Genomic DNA, 18,890 nt, shown 5'->3' with positions numbered 1-18,890 from the left:
ATACATATTGTAAGCCTCAGGCAGCCTGAAGACCGCTCCAAAATCAGGAAGCCAACTATAGCGCAGTGAATTCTGGGTAAACACAACCAAAACAAACGTATGAATCTAGTACTAGTGGAAGAAATGGCTCGTGGTCTTTTGCCAAAGACAAAAGTGAAATCCTGCAACTGCTAAAAACGGACACTACATTTCATAAAAACGGAAGTTGTGCTCGGTGTCTTCTTCAGAAGTTTTCCTGTCGCTTCCTTCTGTGGTTCTTGTTGCAGCGCCTCTACAGGTGAGGAGGGGAACAGGTTTTTCAAACGGCACCAGCTTAAAATGTAATGTATGGAGGAAGTTGCGCTCCATAGGCTATCAGGTGTAAACACTCTCATAGACAATAAAAGGAATGTTTCTGGATCTGAATCTATGCTACAACATAAAGGGTCCAACACTTTGCTTAGCACGGTGCATTTAATAATGTTTCCAGTGAGTGTATAGCCACAAGGTATGATTAGAATCTTGAAGCACAGTGTGGTTAAAAGCTGAACTGACTTCAAATCAACTCTTCTTTTTAATTACTTAATTTATAGTAAATCTGTTATTTTCCTCTGGAGTGAGCACACACACAGGCACGCACACGTGTTGTGTGGGAGCTGTTTTCCTTTTTGGCCTCTATTCCAAGCAGACACCTTGACTTGATCTTGTCAGACTCACTCAGGTTCAGCCAGGACATAAACAAACTGCAGTAATCAGGCATGAAGGTTAAGGGCACCGAGCTCTGACGCGCGTGTCGTTATGTGGGTCAGAGTGGCAGCGTGGCATCCGCGTCCCTTCATTTCCACCGACTCGCAGGACTTTAGAAAACAGGGACACCTCACATGCTCTTTCAAGCCTGATGCGAGGCTTATGGCAGACATGCGGCGGGGGCCGACGTGTCGACTCGTCTTCGGTGCCCGCGCCTCGTCTCTTTCTCATTACCAGGCCCGGGATGTCAGAGGGAAAGTTGGAGAGGAGACGACCCCGGCCTCCTGACAGAGAGCGAACGAGTGAGAGATGGAAATAATTACCAGAGTCTCCTGTGGAATAGGGCGTAAATTGATACACACTAAATACTGTACCTTAGGGGTCCCTCTCTGTGTCTTTCTCGTCAGATGCACGAGACAAATGAACGCATCCAGAAGGAATTAATTGGATTTGGGAGCAGTCTCCTGCACAATCCACCAGGACGGGCAAACATCCTCCCCTCTTTACCCTCTTCTGCCTCCCTTCCCTTCAGAACACACACACGCACACACACACACACACACACCTCCTCCTCCTCCTTTATTCCAGTCATGCCTTGCAGAAATGTCTACCACCCCCTCCCACTCATCCACCCTGCCCTGATGGATCAGTCTGTGTCCCTTTACCACACACGCACACACACGCATACACACACGTATGCACATGAGTGCCATGCTGCTCCCCAGTGGATTGCAACCAGCCTTTCTCTCTCTCCTCTCTCTCCCTTTCACTCTCTTGGATACAGCGTTTCCATGGCAGCCACGTTTTCTGCACGTGCGGAATCAGACGAGAGGACGAGATGGAAGAAAGAGGCCACTCCTATCGATTCACTGGCTGGCTATTGATTGGCAGTCTGCTGCGGCGGCTTACTAACGGTGAAGCACTCCCATGCATTCATATCTCACACGCGCTTGGCAGAACGTAAACAAATGACATCATATGCGCACGAGAAAAAAAAAAGGGAACAATGTATGTCTTCTTTCGACGGGCATCTTTTAGCTTAGGTATTTCTTATCAGTGGGTGAACGTTAGTAATGTGAAAAACAGCAAATAGGTAGATAGGTATCTAGCTTACTAGCTAGTTAGACAGCAAGCTGGTTAGACAACTGGCTAGTTACTAGCTAGTTAGCTAGCTAGATAGATATATATTCATTTGAAAAATTTACTTGAATGCAGGCCCAAAGCACCTCCACCTTACTTACCAGTGCATAAAAGGTGTTTTTATTTTAATTTATTCTCTATTTCACAACCTTCAGTGTTGTCACAAGACTAAGTATTAATGTCATCTGTCCAAAGCTCACACTTCCAGACAAATGTCCCGGTAGTAGGACAAAAAAAAAAGTTTATTTCTTCTTTACTTTTAAATATTTTGGTGACTATAGTGGAATTTTTGTTATGGAAACTTGGGAATCCCAAGATGCTACTGTTTGAACAAATGGCGTCCCGAACTAGAATTTGTTTTAGGGTCCTTCAAAACGTGTTTTGCAATGAAAAGAAAGCTTTTTCTTTTAGCTTTGCTTAGAAACTAAGAGAAAAATAAATGTGTTTTTTTTTTCTACCAAACTAAAACTAAGATAGATAAACAGTCTACATCTAGAGCTTTTAATGCTAAACTCAATCCATGATGGTCCTAACATTATAATAAGCTAATAATGTGTTGTGATATACAGCTTTAGGTTACAACTCGCATGTTTTGTTTTTTGTTTTGGCCAGAAAATTAGACATAAATAACTTAGAGATAGCTTAACACTCAAAATAAATTGAGTGTTCATGCTGTCCCCAGAGGATGAACACCCTGGGTGGAAGGCCACACTGCCATATCAAAAATGGCACCTTTTTTCTTTTTTTACAGTTTTCAAATATTCAAGAAGCAAAGTTAAAGGAAAACAACTTGAGGAGCATTCCACTTTCAGTTCCAGCTGATTTTATTTCCTTCTCGGAAGAAAAAAAAAATTAAAAAAAGACAATCTGTACAGAGGTCTGAGAGGCAGTGATTGACCCAAATGTTGGCTGGTTTTTGAGCAAAAGACATCAAATGATCTTGGCTGAAATGGACAAAACATGATCAAACACAACATATTGCACAAATGGGAAAGAAAAAGAAAAAAAGGGCAATAGAATTTTTTTTCCTTTCTTTTTTTTTTCTTTTTTTAAAGGAAACTCCTGGACCACAATCATCTTCCACCAAAGATGGCCGTCCTAGTGCCTGTCGTTGATCATCATACATAAAAACACACAATCTTTGCTTATAGTACAGTCAGTTTACATAAATATCTTCATGTTATTCTTTTAAAAATCTTAAACACAACAGCTATAGCTACATATACCTGAATCTGAAATACAAATGCTATTTGCCATGCCATAATATAAAAAAACAAACAAACAAACAAAAATAAACAAATAGCCTGCTATACGTAGCCAACAGGTACAGAAAAAGGTTAAATACTATTTTTTGATGCAATTTGCGCAATAACAGATGAAGCACTTCAAAAACATTTCCTCCTCCCTCCAAAGTCTAGGCAAAAGTGGAATGAGTCCAGTGGTTCAAATAAAACTTATCTCCATATATATTAAAAAAAACAAACAAAGCACACAGAGGTATTAGCTCTATCCAAACAGTGACTCTTATCTGGGATCTTTCACTTTGAGACTTCAGGTTTGAGTGTGTTTTGAGTGCGTGTGGACTGGAAAATCCAGTCAGGAGGAGCCTCGGCGGCGCTTTGTTTACTCGGCTGGTGAAGCTGGAGTCACTGTGCCATTTAAGAAGCATGTGGGTAAATACTGTAAACACTGTGTGAGGTCAGATTGTGCCCCCTCTGCACGTCCAAACCACCAATGTAGATGCGAACAACAATGCTGCAGGGCTGCCCCCTTTTATAGATTTTGTACAAAAATACAAGTAGAAAATCATGACACACTGAAAATCTCTTTGAAAGTGAGAGGAGTTGGACACTGGGTTTTTTGTGTGTGTGTGTGTTTTTTTTTTTCTTTTTTTTTTTTTTTTGTTAAATAAGATACACTTCTTAGCCCTTCCGCCGCTGGATATACAGACAGGTGTGTGTGTGTGTGTGTGTGTGTGCGCACAAACACAAACGAGACCTGTACGAGAACAATACTTCTATGTATAAAAAAGTTTGGCCAGTATAAATACATCAATATATATAGTAATATATGTACGGAGCCGGCCTAAGGCATGAGCGGTATGTGGGTTGCTTGGTGCCCCCTGCTGGCTGGGGGTCCCAAAAAAAAAATACCACTATGTGATGAAATTTTATAGAACAGATTAAAAAATGTGCTTGTTGTAAAGGCAATACAAACATGACATCGATTTATGGTTTGTAAAATATTGTTTGTGTGAACCGCTTGGAAATTTTTGGGACTTTTTTTCTTTACTCTTTGCCCAGCTCTTATAAACAAAAATGTGATATTCTATATTAAAATTAAATTACTTAATGAGTTATCTACAACAGGTGAAACCCAGTGTTTATATATAAAACAGAACTGTGTCTTTAAGAAACTCTTTGTTGGCTTACTAGCTAACTTTAAAACCAGTTTGAGAACAAATACTGAGGAAAAAAAGCATCAAGCACAGACAATATGAAAGAGACCTGCTGTTGTAGTTGGTGAGCAAATGACCTCAACAGGAAGTGGGCCCCCTATTAAATTCTGCCCAGGGCCCAATATAACCTTGGACCGGCTCTGTACATATTTGGAAAGAATATCTGACACAAGAACTACAAAGTTGAAGCACTAGGCAGAGAGAAAGCGCAGAACATTGGTCCTGAATTGTGCACTGAGTGTTTTTTTTTTTTTTTTTGTTAAAAAAGTTTCTGAAGTTTAAAGTCAGTCTTTGTTTTAAATCCTGCCGTTGAGAGAGAAGCTGGTGATAGTGAATTGTGTCCTATGCGCACACAAAATGCGTAGTTACGCAGCAAAGACAAACAATTTTTTTATTTTACGCATTAAATAAGAAAATTCCTCCTCTTCTTGGAGGGCATGCGTGTTCATACTACAAATATTGAGTTTTGAGGAGGAGAAAAATGTCCTGAACTTAATGGTCAGTGTGGATTGGCTATATCTTAGAAAACACAACCAAACACGAGAGCTCTCCAAGTGTTTCAAAAAAGAAAAAGAAAACGAAAGAAAAAAAAAAAAAATCTTATGACTCAAAAAGTTCAGTCTCAGTCCTCATCCTGCATGGAATGAGTTAAACATCTGCAGCTCCTCTGCTTACATTCACTCCTCCTCAATAGGGAGGGTCAAAAGTGCCACAATCCAATAAATAAATACATTTTCTAAATAAATATTATATACATGATAATTTTAAGAATGCCATGATAAATACATTAAATAAATAACATAAATACCTTCAAAGATGAATGTTGCACCAATAATTAAAAGCTCTCAATAATTAAAACTTAAATACATGTTTTCAAACGTTACACGTTTATGTCACTGTAATCATTTAAACTGTGACTATAACTTGCCAGCTGAAATCGGATTGTTTACCTTGCGCAACAGCTCAACTGCCGACCAATCATTTTGCCTAAAGCAGTGTTAACCCCGCCTACTGACTGTTGGGTGAGGCTGACACACAAGGTTGTGAATGGATTACAAATACCTGAACTATAAGTGGTTTAAGAAAACAGATTTTAATACTTTTATACATTTAATCACATTTAAATGATTTACTGAAACAATTTAATATACCATAGATGCAGTTACCAACTTATTTAATGTATCTATTTTTATTGTTTAAAATGATCACATATATAGATATTTATTTACCAACTTACTTATGTATTGAATTGTGGCACGTTTGACATTCCATACCTCCTCCCTCCAAATGCAAACTAAGCATTTCCTCCAGTCAAGCGCCACTGAGCGCTGTCCAAGTCTGAGCGGCGCATACCTGGGCTTCACCGCGCACGCAGGCCACCTCTTTCTTTTTCTTTCCTTTATTCACTCTTATTTATTAAAAAGTGAAAAAAATGGCGGAAATCTTCTTATCTAGACGCACAGGCTTGTCTTGTAGAGGGATAGAAGAGTTCATACGTGGGAGGGAAGAAGGGGCTGATTCAGTAGGTGAACACCAGGTTGGAGATGGTGGACTCCAGCCACTCTCCTGAGATCATCTCGGTGACCTCCGGAGTGCAGTAGTCGGAGAAGTCGAAGTGGGATCCCGCCCCGCACTCCCCGAAGCCCCAGTCTAAGTCCCGGTCCAGCTCCGCGTCGGAGAAGCCCATCCCGCCCAGAGAGGTGCTCTCGAAGCCGGGGCTTGGGTTCAGGTCGAGCCGCTCGTCTTCGAACTCCTCGTCCGACGACGCGGAGGACACGGAGGAGGACGAGTGCGAGGCGGACGGCGTCGGGGAGGAGGCGCGGGCGTACCTGAGGCGCGCGGTGGAGCCGGGGCTGTGCTCCTCGTACAGGCTGAGCGGGTCGCTGGACTCAGCCGAGCTGCTCAGGGTGGGACTGGCCGGGACGCCCACGGAGGGAGGCCCGCTCTCCAGGCTGCCCGTCCCGCCGAACACGTGGGCGCGCCTCGCCTCTCCCGAACCTGAGCGCTTCTCCGGGATCTGCCTGGCCCCGGACGCCGACCTGGATTTCAACACCGCGGAGGCGTACTCTTGCGCCGCAGCGCTCTTGCTGCTCCCCTGTTTCAGCGTCCTGCTCGCGGATTTGGACGCGGGGCTCCTCTTACCACCGCCGCCGGCTTTGGCGCCGCGCTCCCCGCTCTTCTCCCCGCGCTCCGCCTGCTTGCCCGCCGCGCTCCCGGACTTGACCTTCTTCCTGGGTCGGTACTTGTAGTCCGGGTAGTCGGCCATGTGCTTGAGCCGCAGCCTCTCCGCCTCGCGGATGAACGGGATCTTGTCCGTGTCCTTCAGCAGCTTCCAGCGCTTCCCCAGCCGCTTGGAGATCTCGGCGTTGTGCATGTCCGGGGACTGCTCCATGATCTTCCTCCTCTCGATTTGGGACCACACCATGAACGCGTTCATGGGTCTCTTGATGTGGCCGGTCGGAGTTTTGCACCACGCCAGGTCGCTGCGCTCCCGGGAGGAAGGGGAGCCCTCCGGGACCGGAGAGGCGTCCATCTCCAGGTCCATGTCTCCCGTGTCCGTGGAGTCCCCGCCGGGGGAGTGAGCGTGGGTGCTCTCTGTGTGGCTCATGTGCTGCACCATCTCCTCCTCCAAACAGTCTGGAAGCGCTCAGTCAGTAACAAAGTTTATGCGCGAAGAAGAGATGGAGGGAAAATAAAAAATAAAAAAATCTCCTCAGCTATGAGTTGGAAGCAAATCTTAAGAAATAAAAGTTCATCCAAGTTTCTTCTGTCTTTCTTTAGAGTTCACTCCGTTTTGCTTAAAGGGACTTCGAGTGTCTGAACTTTTGCCGGTGCGCCTCCCGGATCAGCTCTCAACTGCCGGTGCGGCTGAAAATTCTCCCTGCGAGGCTCAACAGACGCCGTTGCGAGTCTCCTATGTGAGCCCGGCTGTCTACAGCGCAGCTTGTCTGTGCGGTTGAGGAACCATGTGGTTGAATGGAGCAGCTGCGCTTTCTCATAGTCTCCCTGTTTCCCGTGCGCACTGTGATATTACTGTAAACACAACAACGCCGACCTCATCGTTTTATACCCTCCTTTCGAGGCGCAGGAGCCAATCGGCGCCTGTCTCCATCCTGGTTTTTCACTCAAACCACTCCCACTCGACGCCCATTGGCTGAATAATAATAATAATAATAAAAAAAACCCCGGCTAATAATAATAATAATGTGCAATGAGGATCCGTGTGTCTGACCTCATTCCTGTCAGACTCCACTGGAAGAAAAGAACCAAGTCAGACTGTGAGCGTCTCGATCTATACGTTTCTGTTCTCCCAGGGAACACACTGTACAGAGAAAAACAGCAGCAACAACAAAAACACAAGGCTGTTAGAGCTGAAGAGGTACGTGTTTAGAGAAATGAATGCGACTTCATTTAGAAACTTTATAAAAATGCACTGATTAAGCAATAGCAGGGTTGTTCAAACAGAGGTTCAGCTGATTGGGTCAGTGGCTGTCCTGACCTTCTGGCCTGACTCCAGCGAGAGCTTATTGAGGCAACAGCTCAGGGTGGTGAAGTTTGAAGGGGCGACTAAAATAGGTTGAAAATGTATGTATTTTAATGAATGAGAAGATTTTTTCTTCATTTGTGTTTTAGAAGTTATTGAAGAAGAGTGAGTCCGTAACTTTAGGAGGTTTATTAAGTAGCTAGATTCTCATGCAGGAACCTAAAATCTGTAAGCTTGCTCTAGATTTTATGCAAGTCAGATGTAATAACAACTTGATTTTAGTGTATTTCTTTAACATCAATGTCTGTCTGGTACAGTTATTAGGCCCTGGCCATACCTCAGGGGCCCAATAAATTAACTTCTCTTCTGCCTTTGCTGTACCATCCCAATAAATAGCAGCGGCTACTCGTTAGCCACCAATTAAGAACCATTATGGAGCTGCCCTCTACTATTTACAGTAATTTTACTCAAATAAATCAGTGAGGTTCTAACTATTATACTTCACACTAACATATATTGGACATATGGAACATTAATGGAAAGTTATCAAGATGCATTTAGAATTTTTCAATCCAGAATAATTTTTCCCATTTGCGTTCGGAACCTACAAGCTGATCCGTATCTGATGCACCAGATTAACACGGACCGTTACCGTGACTGTTTGTAAGCTAAAAGTCATGTTAGCTAACTTGACGGTAAGCTAACAGTCACGTAACCTTATGATTGTTTCTCTTCCCAAATTTCCCCTAAGTAGCTATAATAGTAATGGGCTTATATGGAAGTGGGGCCCCAGATGATGATCCCTAGTCGGGGCCTCCACCTCTCTGATGTCCTGTTTGGCAGTAGAATCAAGATTATCTTCATATTTTCTTTCACGAAGTAACCTGATTTGACCTCAATGATGAAGACAGGCAAAAATAAAAACACTTTTTGTTTTATTAAGATATAAAACATTACTAAAATAATAGTACACCTTTAAAAATCCATTCTAGCCAGGCGGCACGTTGCATGTAAAACCTTTTCCCTGACAACAGCAGCTCAGATGTGAAGTTCCTTGGCAACAACTCCCTCTGGGTGCTGGTTTGACATTAGCATTAGCGCTGTCGCTAAACTAGTCAAACCAGGATTCACAATCGCATTCCTGTCCAACACGGAGGAGTTCTCAGATACAAGTCTTGGGACAGCTTTTAGGTTTAACTGGGTTCATATAGTCACATATAACCATCATGACCTCCTTACAGCTCACAAAGAAAAACAACAGTGTCTTCAGTGACTTTCTTAATAAAAAAAAAAGTGATCAGTTACCAAAATAATAAATTTTAACCTGTAAAAAAATGTTTTTAGGCAGACATGTTTGATTAAAATGAAAGAATTGTTATTCTTAATACACCTTAGGCACCAATATCCCTTTTTTATATACATCTATATATTCTAACATCCTAGTCCTCCTCTACAGTTCACAGGGCTATACTTGGAACCACATTAGTTTCATGTGGATGAAGGCCAGCTAAAATTAGATTGTGTGTCATGCGTGGCGGCTGAGAAAATGCTGAGAAAACACAAAGGAGGAGGCCACAACATGTTGCGTCAGTCAGGCTTGCCGTAGTGTTTCAGCACGGGGCGAGCCCACCCAAACGTGAGCCGCCCATCGTGTTATTTGACAAACTGTTACGACACCGCCGCGCGTAGTGACATCACAGATGGCATCTTAGGCGGGGGTTTAGAGGGACGGCGTGGCTGTGGGTCGATTTCATTTACTCTCCACATGTCGCTACATTGTGGTGAACCAGATATATGGAAAGTAATTGTTACATTTAATCTTTAAAAAAAAAAAAAAGCCTTCAGTCCTGCTGCAGCTTCCAGCTCATCTCTTTATGTTAACATGCCAGTGTCATGTGAGATCATATTACAGCCTGAGTCGCTAGATGTCAGGCTAGAGCCAAATGGAGCAGGCATTAAATGTGTGTGTGTGTGTGTGTACATGCGTGAATGTGTGTTAACGTCTCTGTCTTGTGATCGGCTACTTCTCTGCAAGTCTTGCTCTGATTCTGCAACATCACTGACAGCCAGAGTTTCCGAGGTTTAAAACAGCTGCCTGGTAGTCGGGGGGGGGGGGGGGACTACAATGAATGCGCAAAAAAAAAAAACACAAGAAACTCTTAACAAACGCACAATCAACCCTGTGATCACATAGATCAAACACAGTATTAATAATGAACTTCTTCCCCCTGCTATATATCTGTGGCTTGCCCCAATTACAAGCATGCACCTGCTCCTGGATTAGCTTGTTATCTCTATTAGTCCTCTTCAGACACGCGTGCACGGCGGTGTGCTTGCGCGAGGGTTTGTTTAAACAGGTGTACTGGGTGTACCTGTAATCTTATCTGATGTGTGAGAAGCAGCTGTCAGGTAGCTTTCCACCAGCAGATGCACTGCCGGTGTTCTGCTGCGGAGCCCCTGCTCCCTGCGGCCCTCGTCGGGCCGGTCCCGATGCTCCGCCTGACCCGTGTGTTTACCTCAAACTACGCCTGCCTCCTCCTTTGTCTGGGCTCTGTTGATGCCTAAGGGGACGGTGTCACTGTGAGGGAGGCCGGCGTGAACAGAGCGGATCAGCAGGAAGTGGGGAGCTGAAGAGGCGACGGCGATAGGGGCACTTCCATTTTCAAATTGCATTGCGACTGTGGCGAATTTGGAAATTGGTACATTAAAAGCAGAATTGTGCATTTTCTTTAAGTGATGGTCTGTCAAAAACATTTAAGAAATTTACTATCTTACACTCTTGGTGTCTACATTTATAATAAATCCAGATTATTTGGCCTTTGGGGCTAAAGACAATTAAGACCAAATCAATTTTATGAACCTTCATAACTGCGTATTGTTCGTTTAAAAGAAACAACAACTTATATGTATTTACATGGTAAATAGAGGTAGGAGGCATTGCGTCACCAAGTATCTTCCTGTCTGAAACAAGTTCTAAGTGCGAAACATTTAAATAGTTCTGCACAGAGTACAGCTCTAATAGACATCAGACATCCATCAGATATTTACTCTGACAGAAGATGCTTTGCATGTTCAACATCAATTTCCAGTGTAAATATTAGGCGTCGGTTTAAATAACCCAATTCAACTGTGATGATAGTGGCAGAAAGTTTGCTCAATCTGCTGTTACTTTAAATCAGCTGTGCGTCACTTTGGTCGTGGCCCTTCCTGATTAGTTAGCTTCAGAACTAACTAATCTGGATCGATTTAAACAAATGGCTGCTTGTTATTACTTTTTAAGATGACTTTACTTGAAACTCTCCCAACATTGTTAACTCTAATCTACAATTTCTTTGCATGTGAAAAGAAGGGAATCGTTTGTTTAAGATGCTTAACATGCAGTTTTTTTAATAAAGCAAATATGAATGTCTAATATGTATTTGACCCTCAAGAAACCTGAGTGTTTAATGAGAAAGCAGCATGTGCCTCTTCATGGGGAGAGAGAGGGGGGCTTGTAGTTTATTATAAGTCGGGTTTTCACGACCGTGCAGGGAGCAGAGAGGGAAAAAAAAAAAAAATCAGAAACAGGCGAGGGAGTCATCCCGGCGTGTCGTAAAACGCGAGTTATGAGATTAGGAGCCCGGAGAGCGAGGGAGAAAAAGAGTCCATGTGTCAGTGAACGGAGGTTCTCGTTGCCATGGACTCGCCCTTCTTCAACCGCCTCAAGAGTGACGCGCCGCTCTGACCTGGCCGCCCGTCATCCCGAGAGGTTGCGCACAACGAGGCCCTTTGTGCCTCGCGTGTACGCTGGGCCTTAACTGACTTGGAGCTTTTCCAAGAGTTTGAAAACCAATGGGAAGTTCCCTACACCCTGCAGTTAAACAGAAAAACTGACGACTAAGCAATGATTTGCATATACACACACACACACACACATAGACACACTCGTGCGCGCGCACACTTTTATCGCCGTGCCTGTGACTCATCCACAGGCAGTCTGTCCCCTCTGTGTTTTGTGTGAATGTGGCAGACAGTACAGGTGGCCGTCTCACCATATCACCCACCTACTGCTGTCCCTGCCCTTATACAACAGCACCAGAAACTGGAGCTATTTTTGAGCTGCAAACAAGACATGCAGTAATACTTCCCCATGCTTCTCTTATCACAAAAAAAAGGGGATGAAGACATTAGGGAACTGACTTTCTTCCTTCTTTAGCAACTTTTTCAAATAAAAGTAACCCTATACTTCAATATGATCTACTGTTCCACAAATGTCTTCAGTTTAATCCCGTTGTAGGAACTTTTTAAACTTTGTTTTGCCTTATTTTTGCCATTTCTGTCACTCCACAGAGTTTGGACACAGTTTTCAGCTTTCTTCAGACCTTCCCTTCCTCTTTCTAGGACTCAGTCCTTCCTTCTCCTCCTAAAATAAAAGAGAAACGTCACAATAAGACACAGAGAAACAAATCAAGTCAACACATGTAAGGTAAACTAAAAGATGATGGGCAGCGAGCGGCGAAAGAAAGGGTACAAACGATGAACCGCAAACAGTTTCGTCCAAAAAGTTCTCGCTCGTATTCCGCAAGAACTCCAAACAGAAAATGGGGACGACGCCGCCGCGTGGAGTCCGATACGGGCAAGAGGATGAGGTGTGGTCGGGTGGCGACGCCACGCCCCAGGAATTCCTCCCCATTCCCAAAAAAATAAAAAATAAGAGTAGCAACAGATTCTGACGCAGCAGGTCACACGGTTGCCATGTCACGCCGAAGCACACGAACGCCTAAAAAACACACACTGAAAGTTGCGGGGCTGTTACACAGCGTCACTGAAGTACAGGAGTACCACCGCAGGACCCTGAGATGCTGCGGAGACAAATCGAGAGCAGACAGACAGACACACGGAAACTCCCTCACAACACACACACTCCAGTCAGACAGCCTCGCAGCAGCTGCACTCTGAAACATTGTTCGTTTTTTTTTTGTTTTCTTTTATGGGCATTGTCTAAAAACCAGAGAAGGGAGACGACGGAGCAGGGTTTGGAAATGCAGAAGTCTTTACGCTCTACGGAGGACGCCGGAGGAGACTTTGGACGTTCAGCCTTTTTTTGGGGGGCACGGGACATCTGCCGAACGGGGACACGGTACGGAGAGACACGGAGAAGAACGTATACTGTATGAGACGAAAGAGCGAACGCCACACTTCTCTTCGTCCTGGAGTTTGGATTTTGATCGCTGGGTTTTGTCTTCCTTTGCAAAAAAAAAGAAACAGAAAAGAAAAAAAAAAGAAAAACGGCGACGACTGCAGATGCAACCGTACAGGATCTGGGGAAGAAACATAATGGCTTCGTGATGATTAGGTTAGAGTCTGGATGTGGATGGGATGGAAGGCGGCATGAGAGCAGGGCATTGAAGGTGTGTGTGTTGGAAGAAGAGGGGGTACGATGGCGTCACATGAACGTTTTACCAGAAAACCTCTCGGAGCGACGACTTTAATGCCGATCTCCTCTCGACCTGCTCTGTCTGCACCGTCACTCTGCCTCTCCATCTCATTCATTTGCATCTGCAGCACACATGCAAATAACATATTCTGGCTAAGCTTCTCAAAAGTAAACATACAACCCTCCCCTGACACCCCCTTCGCCCTTGTGGATGGCGCATCCTCCTGCGGGGCACGTCGGGGTCAATCGGCGCCGGTTCTTGTCCTCCGGTAGCCTGGAGAAAGTCGTCCGCAGCTGAGGGCGCGAAGGCGGAGATGGCTCTGATGCTCTCTGCAGCTCCAGACAGGCTCCAGACGCACTGACCTACATCCGCCTCAGTCAGACGGAGAGACAGAGAGAGAGAAAGAGAGAGAGAGAGACTGAGAAAGGAGGAGAGAGATGAGGTGGTGGGGTGGGGAGGGAGGCAGGAGAGGATGGGTGGGAATGATGAGGAGATGGTTGAGCAGGCAAACTGGTTGGGAGGCTTGGTTGCACATTTATCGAAACGACAAAAAAAAGGAAGGCAATATCTGAGGAGGAGGATTAAGTAGAGCATTTTTTTTATAACCGACCTTCTTTTTCATTTGATCGCATTTCGTCCTCACTTTTTTCTTTTTCCTAATCTGTATCCTCGCCTCACTTCTACCCTCTGCTCCTGGCTCATCCTGCCTTCGTCTGTCAGTTCGGTTTGATTTCCATCACGCGCCATCCGAAACGTCTCTCACTGTGGGAGGATTAGTTCGTCTCTGGCTGCCTGCTTATCAGTCTGCTCTGGCTTTCGGCTATAGGGGGGGGGAATGAGATGAGGCGGAGGAGTAGGAGGAGAGGGAGGAGAGAAGGTGTGTGTTTGTGGAGGAAAGGTTTCGGCGTGTCTCGCAGCGTAGTTGTTGTGTCTGCGGACGCTCTGTGCTGCAGTCTTCTACCGCAGTTTAGATTTTCTACCAAAGCAAAGGCTTTACTGCTTGCGATGTCCTTGATTGCATTGACTGACTGCTTTCCTCGTGCGCCGGATCATTTCTCCCAAGTGCCTGAATTGACACTTAACACGGATCAATACTAATAGAGAAACAAATACATCAGGCTAATGTTCCCGTGGCTCCTCGGAGACCTTGTGTGGTATCGGAACACTGTCTCTAAAGAAACATGATGTATTCGTCCTGAGGTGAACATGTATTGCTTCTGTGAGGGTTGGAGAACAAAGGCACTTCATCACAAGCTACAATAAAACCCAGCAGTGTTTGTCCGTCTGTCTTTTTAATGCCACTGACTCAATAAGACGCCGTCTGAAGACGTTCTGGGCGTCTAAAGCTCTGGTCCAGATTGCCTTCTGAAACTTTCTGTTCCTTACAGCAGGTTTCCAGTTCATCTACTATAAAGACTAAGTCCACTCATGTATAGTAGGAGAAAGAGTTTCCTTCAGACAGATTTAATCTGTCAGAAATGTATGGAATTGAATTTAAATTTGTCTGTATGATTACGCTGGATTGATCTGATTATGCACTTGCCATCCACTTTATGAGGTACACCTTGTTATTCTTGGGTCTGTCCCCCTGGCCGTCGCCTACCTACACAAGTCCAGTTGGTTCTCATCCTTGGCCAAGAGGAAGTTTTCACCATTGTCCAAACTTGGTGAGCCTGCGTGGCCTCAGTGGACAGGATCGTGACCTGGTTGGGTCTCCTGCTGGTTTAGTCAATCTCCTTCAAGGACAAACGGTTGTAATGATTAGTTATTTGAACTACCATTGTATTCACTGTCTTGTTACTCTTTTTACTTTTCTCTTTTAACGTCAACAACGTCAAGGTCACTTAAATCTCTTTCTGATCCTCAAAGTGTACCGGCAAAAATGGACGTTGAGAGTGAATCTGAACGTTTTTACCTTGTAAATTGCTTTGCTGTGACAATTGTCGTAAATTGCTTTTACTTGAATAAACTGAAAGAAACTAAACTGCTAACCCTTTTTTTCCCTGAATTCACCAATGTTAATGAAGCATAGCAGACATGGTCTGAAGTTCAGCAAGCTTCAGATGGAGCTCAAGAGCTTAGAATATGTACAGAAAATAGTTTTAATTTCATAGGTAAAACTTGAAACTTCATCACCAAAATGTTACCAGCTGTTCAAATAAGTCTTTGTTGTTGATTCACCGTTTTTAATTTTTTACATGTGTGTTGTTTGTTTTGTTGGTTTGAGATTTCTTGACAAAATTTTCAACTAAGAAAACCTAGCAGAGTATTATAATCTGGTCTGTGACATGACATTAATTATATACAATATTCCTTTTTTTTCCAATGAATCCATTGGTTTGTTTTCCACAGTTTGGAAAATGAAACACAGAGTTTTCTGTGTTTCATTTTGATAATGGTACAGGACTGAACTGAGCTTCAGATATTTGGACTAAGCTAAACTAAGCTAAGTTAGCCACTCTGCAATTCAGCACACAGATTGTCTAAAATCATGAAACCCCCAAGGTTTAGAAGTATTTTAACACAGAAAATCCAGTTTAATAGTTCACAGAAAATCCAGTTTAATAGTTAAGATGTTCATTTATAGAGCATTGCTTTTAGTGCCTCTTGCTCTACATAAATGGAATATGGAGTGTAATTCTTTTCTGTAAAAAACATTAAGTTTTTACAGCACAGAAAACTACAACATTGAGAGTCAGAATAGGAAAATTCTCTGATTTGGTTCGGTGTTAACGATAAAAACAAAACAAAACATCAAATCAACTTAAACTGAAAATAAAGCAAGTAAAGACTAATTCCTTCATTCAAAATACGAATGAGCTGGTTTTTTTGTGTTTGCTGACAGTCAGAAAGTTTTTTTATCTACAGCCTGACTAATTTCCATTAGTACTGGCAATATACCAGCCAGTACAACCAGCTTAAGAGCAAAATGAAAGCAGCAGAAGCTCTCATACTGCCTTCAGTGGCTCAAGGCCACACTTTGCCAGAACTTAATTGTTGGTCTTGGAAAAAGCAGATGACAGAACAATAAGCACAGGTGCAAGAAGTGCTAATCGGGACGTGAAGATGCCACGGTTTCAGCACCACAGGATTCTTAACTAAGTGGAAAAGTAACAGAGCGGCAATAAACATCGACGCATTTTGATTCACACGTTTACATTTTTCTTATAGGTGGTGATTATAAAAATAAATCTAAAATGTGGATGTCAAGTCTAAAGATCAGTGCATGTGTGGAGGACAGTGATGCCGGTCTGGACCTCCTTTCCTCCCAGTGCTGTTGAGGAGGAAACTTATCAGGTCCAGATGCAAAGAAAAGTGGGTCACCACACTGAACATGTGCCAGACCGTATACCTCCCCCTTTAAGTGGAGAGACCCGATGCTTATACTAGCCTGTGTATTTACACTTGCCAAGTCAGACCACCTCCCACCCCCACTTCACCCCCACACAATCCCAAAATAGCAGAGAGCAGACTCAGAAGGAGCGCAAGTTTATTTGCCTCCATCTGGTTTTTATCTTAAATCTGTCCTTACATCCCAGACTGCATGCTTTGCTCTCCTACAGTCAATCTGATGCTTGTACTATATCTATAAGGGAAGTTCGCTCCGCCTTTCAAGACTTTTCTTTCTTTCTTGAGGTCTAATTTGAAATCCTAACGGTTAAACATTTAAAACTATCAGTCCGTTGTAAATTATAACCATCTGCAGGCGAGGAGGTTCGAGCCTCAGATCTTTTCGACGGGGGAGCTTAAAGGCAAACGCAGCCGCAGACTTGAATGGATTTCACTTTGATTTCATGTGATATGAAGTGGATGGGACGCGGATGCATGACTTTCAAAATACTTAACAATTAGAAGATGGAAAATTGTGGCTATGCATGTGTATTCTGCTCCCTTTACACCCAGTATAAATGCAGCTGCATTGTGAAGGACTCTGAAGTTTGTTAAAGAACATCAGTGCATTAACGCCACAAACACAGAGGAACACAACAGGCAGATCAGAGAGAAAGTTGGTGAGAAGTTGAAAGCAGGGTTATGTTTGAGTCTGTTTGTTCGATCCATTCACTGAAATAGTTAATTGTCAAAGGCATGGCAGTCCTCCTAAACTGACATTTTGCACATTTTTTGTACTTCCGTTTGGGTTTATACTAACCTAAAAACAGCCAAAACGCTTAAACCATTTCGTGGCATTAAGTTAATGTTTTTTGGTGTCTGGAAAACAAGTTGTTTAAAAAAAACCCTTCCGATTGTTAAGTCACACTGGAGAGGCGCTGCGCCGTTACCTAGCAACCACAGCTGAGCTCCAGCATGTTTGGTCAGATGTATGTGCAGTATAATGGCTGCTAGAAAAGACAAGAGTTTTGTTGTTGACTAACCATTCAGAGACCACTTGCTGCATTCTTGTTGGTTGTGCAGGAGGCTCTACTTCTGCTTTTCAAAGATGTACCATTGTATAATTGCACATCTGTTTGTAGCCATTTCCATGTGTGAACGTAAACTTTGGGTTTGGCTTCGAATGACATTATTTAATAATGGTTTTGTGCAAAAAAATGTAATGAATATATTTTGTGTAGCCCACAGGCCGATGCTAACCTGTTCAAGGAAGCACAATAGGTCACCTTTAATCACACAACACAGCCAGTAGAACCATGGCAACTCTGGACGAAATGAAACTATCTACTTCCAAAAAGTTGAAAGGATGATGGATGAACTTAAATATAGGCCAAATTTTAGATTTTTAGATAATCCAACCAAAAAGACTTGAAAACCGCGACTTAAAAATGCTCCCAATCTAACCTGATCAGGCTGGAACAGGCACACCTCATGTTAAACATTGTTCCTTCCACTTTAAAACTATGCAATATATTGTGTTTGTTTATTACTTAGAACCCAAATAAAATACATTGATGTTTGTAGTTGTAATATGAAAAAGGTGGAAAACCTTAAGTGGTAAGGAACTGTACCAGTGTTTCTAGAGAAATGCTAGGATGTCTTTAGTAAGACAACGAGTTGTCAACCTCAGTTTCCCACCAGAAATGCTCAAAGCTTGGGGCAAACGACTATTTATAAGCAGATATGTATTTTAGGCCAGGGTAGCTCTCTCAAAGGTCTCATAAGAGTTTCAAAGTGCTTGCCCAAAGTGACCTCCTTCTAAGAGAGAGAGAGAAAAAAACAGACAGCAAGCAACCCGGTCAAAACCCATGACACACTTTTTTTCTCCTTTCATCCTGTTGCCTTCAGCTTTTTTTCCCCCTCGGTTTAACACTTTAAATGTAGTGACAAACAATGCTTCTGAAAGCAGAATGAAAAAAAAAAAAAAAAAACGACGATATCTAGACAGATCCAGTCCATGTGAACACTCGGGAGCAGACAAGCAGACCCCGACGGGCAAGCCTCGGCCGCTTTAAGTGATTAGAGTGGACAGCAAGTGTCAGGCCATGGGGCAAATCAGCTGTGCTGTGATGCATGAGCCGCCGGCCGTCTGAGGAGGCCCCCGTGTCTGCACCCATGTCCTTCACATGGGCCAGACCCTCGCTGGGCCCAAGGTGGATTGCATTGATCAGTGTCCATCGGTTGACCACAATTCAGGTCAGAAATGTGGCAGCAGCGCTAACGGGGGGCAGGGGGGGGTTACTCTGACTTGGGCCATTGTTTACTCCATGCTGAT

General features: G+C 43.6%; 1 protein-coding gene across 1 annotated transcript; it reads right to left on the bottom strand.

Moving 5' to 3' along the window:
• Window positions 1-2,672: 2,672 nt before the first annotated feature.
• sox4a (SRY-box transcription factor 4a) lies at window positions 2,673-7,467 on the bottom strand. Its single transcript, XM_008421415.2, has one exon. The coding sequence runs from the start codon at window positions 6,942-6,944 to the stop codon at window positions 5,844-5,846; it is 1,101 nt and encodes a 366-aa protein (XP_008419637.1). The 5' UTR covers window positions 6,945-7,467; the 3' UTR covers window positions 2,673-5,843.
• Between the last annotated feature and the right edge of the window lie 11,423 nt (window positions 7,468-18,890).

Source organism: Poecilia reticulata, linkage group LG11 (genome assembly GCF_000633615.1).
Source record: "Poecilia reticulata strain Guanapo linkage group LG11, Guppy_female_1.0+MT, whole genome shotgun sequence".
NCBI classification, from domain to species: Eukaryota; Metazoa; Chordata; class Actinopteri; order Cyprinodontiformes; family Poeciliidae; genus Poecilia; species Poecilia reticulata.
Note: the sequence above shows the minus strand (reverse complement) of the source record. Positions and strands in the feature narration are given on the sequence as shown.

Excerpts from the sequence above, each read along its gene's own strand:
- sox4a (XM_008421415.2), bottom strand. The coding sequence starts at position 6,944 with ATGGTGCAGCACATGAGCCACACAGAGAGCACCCACGCTCACTCCCCC.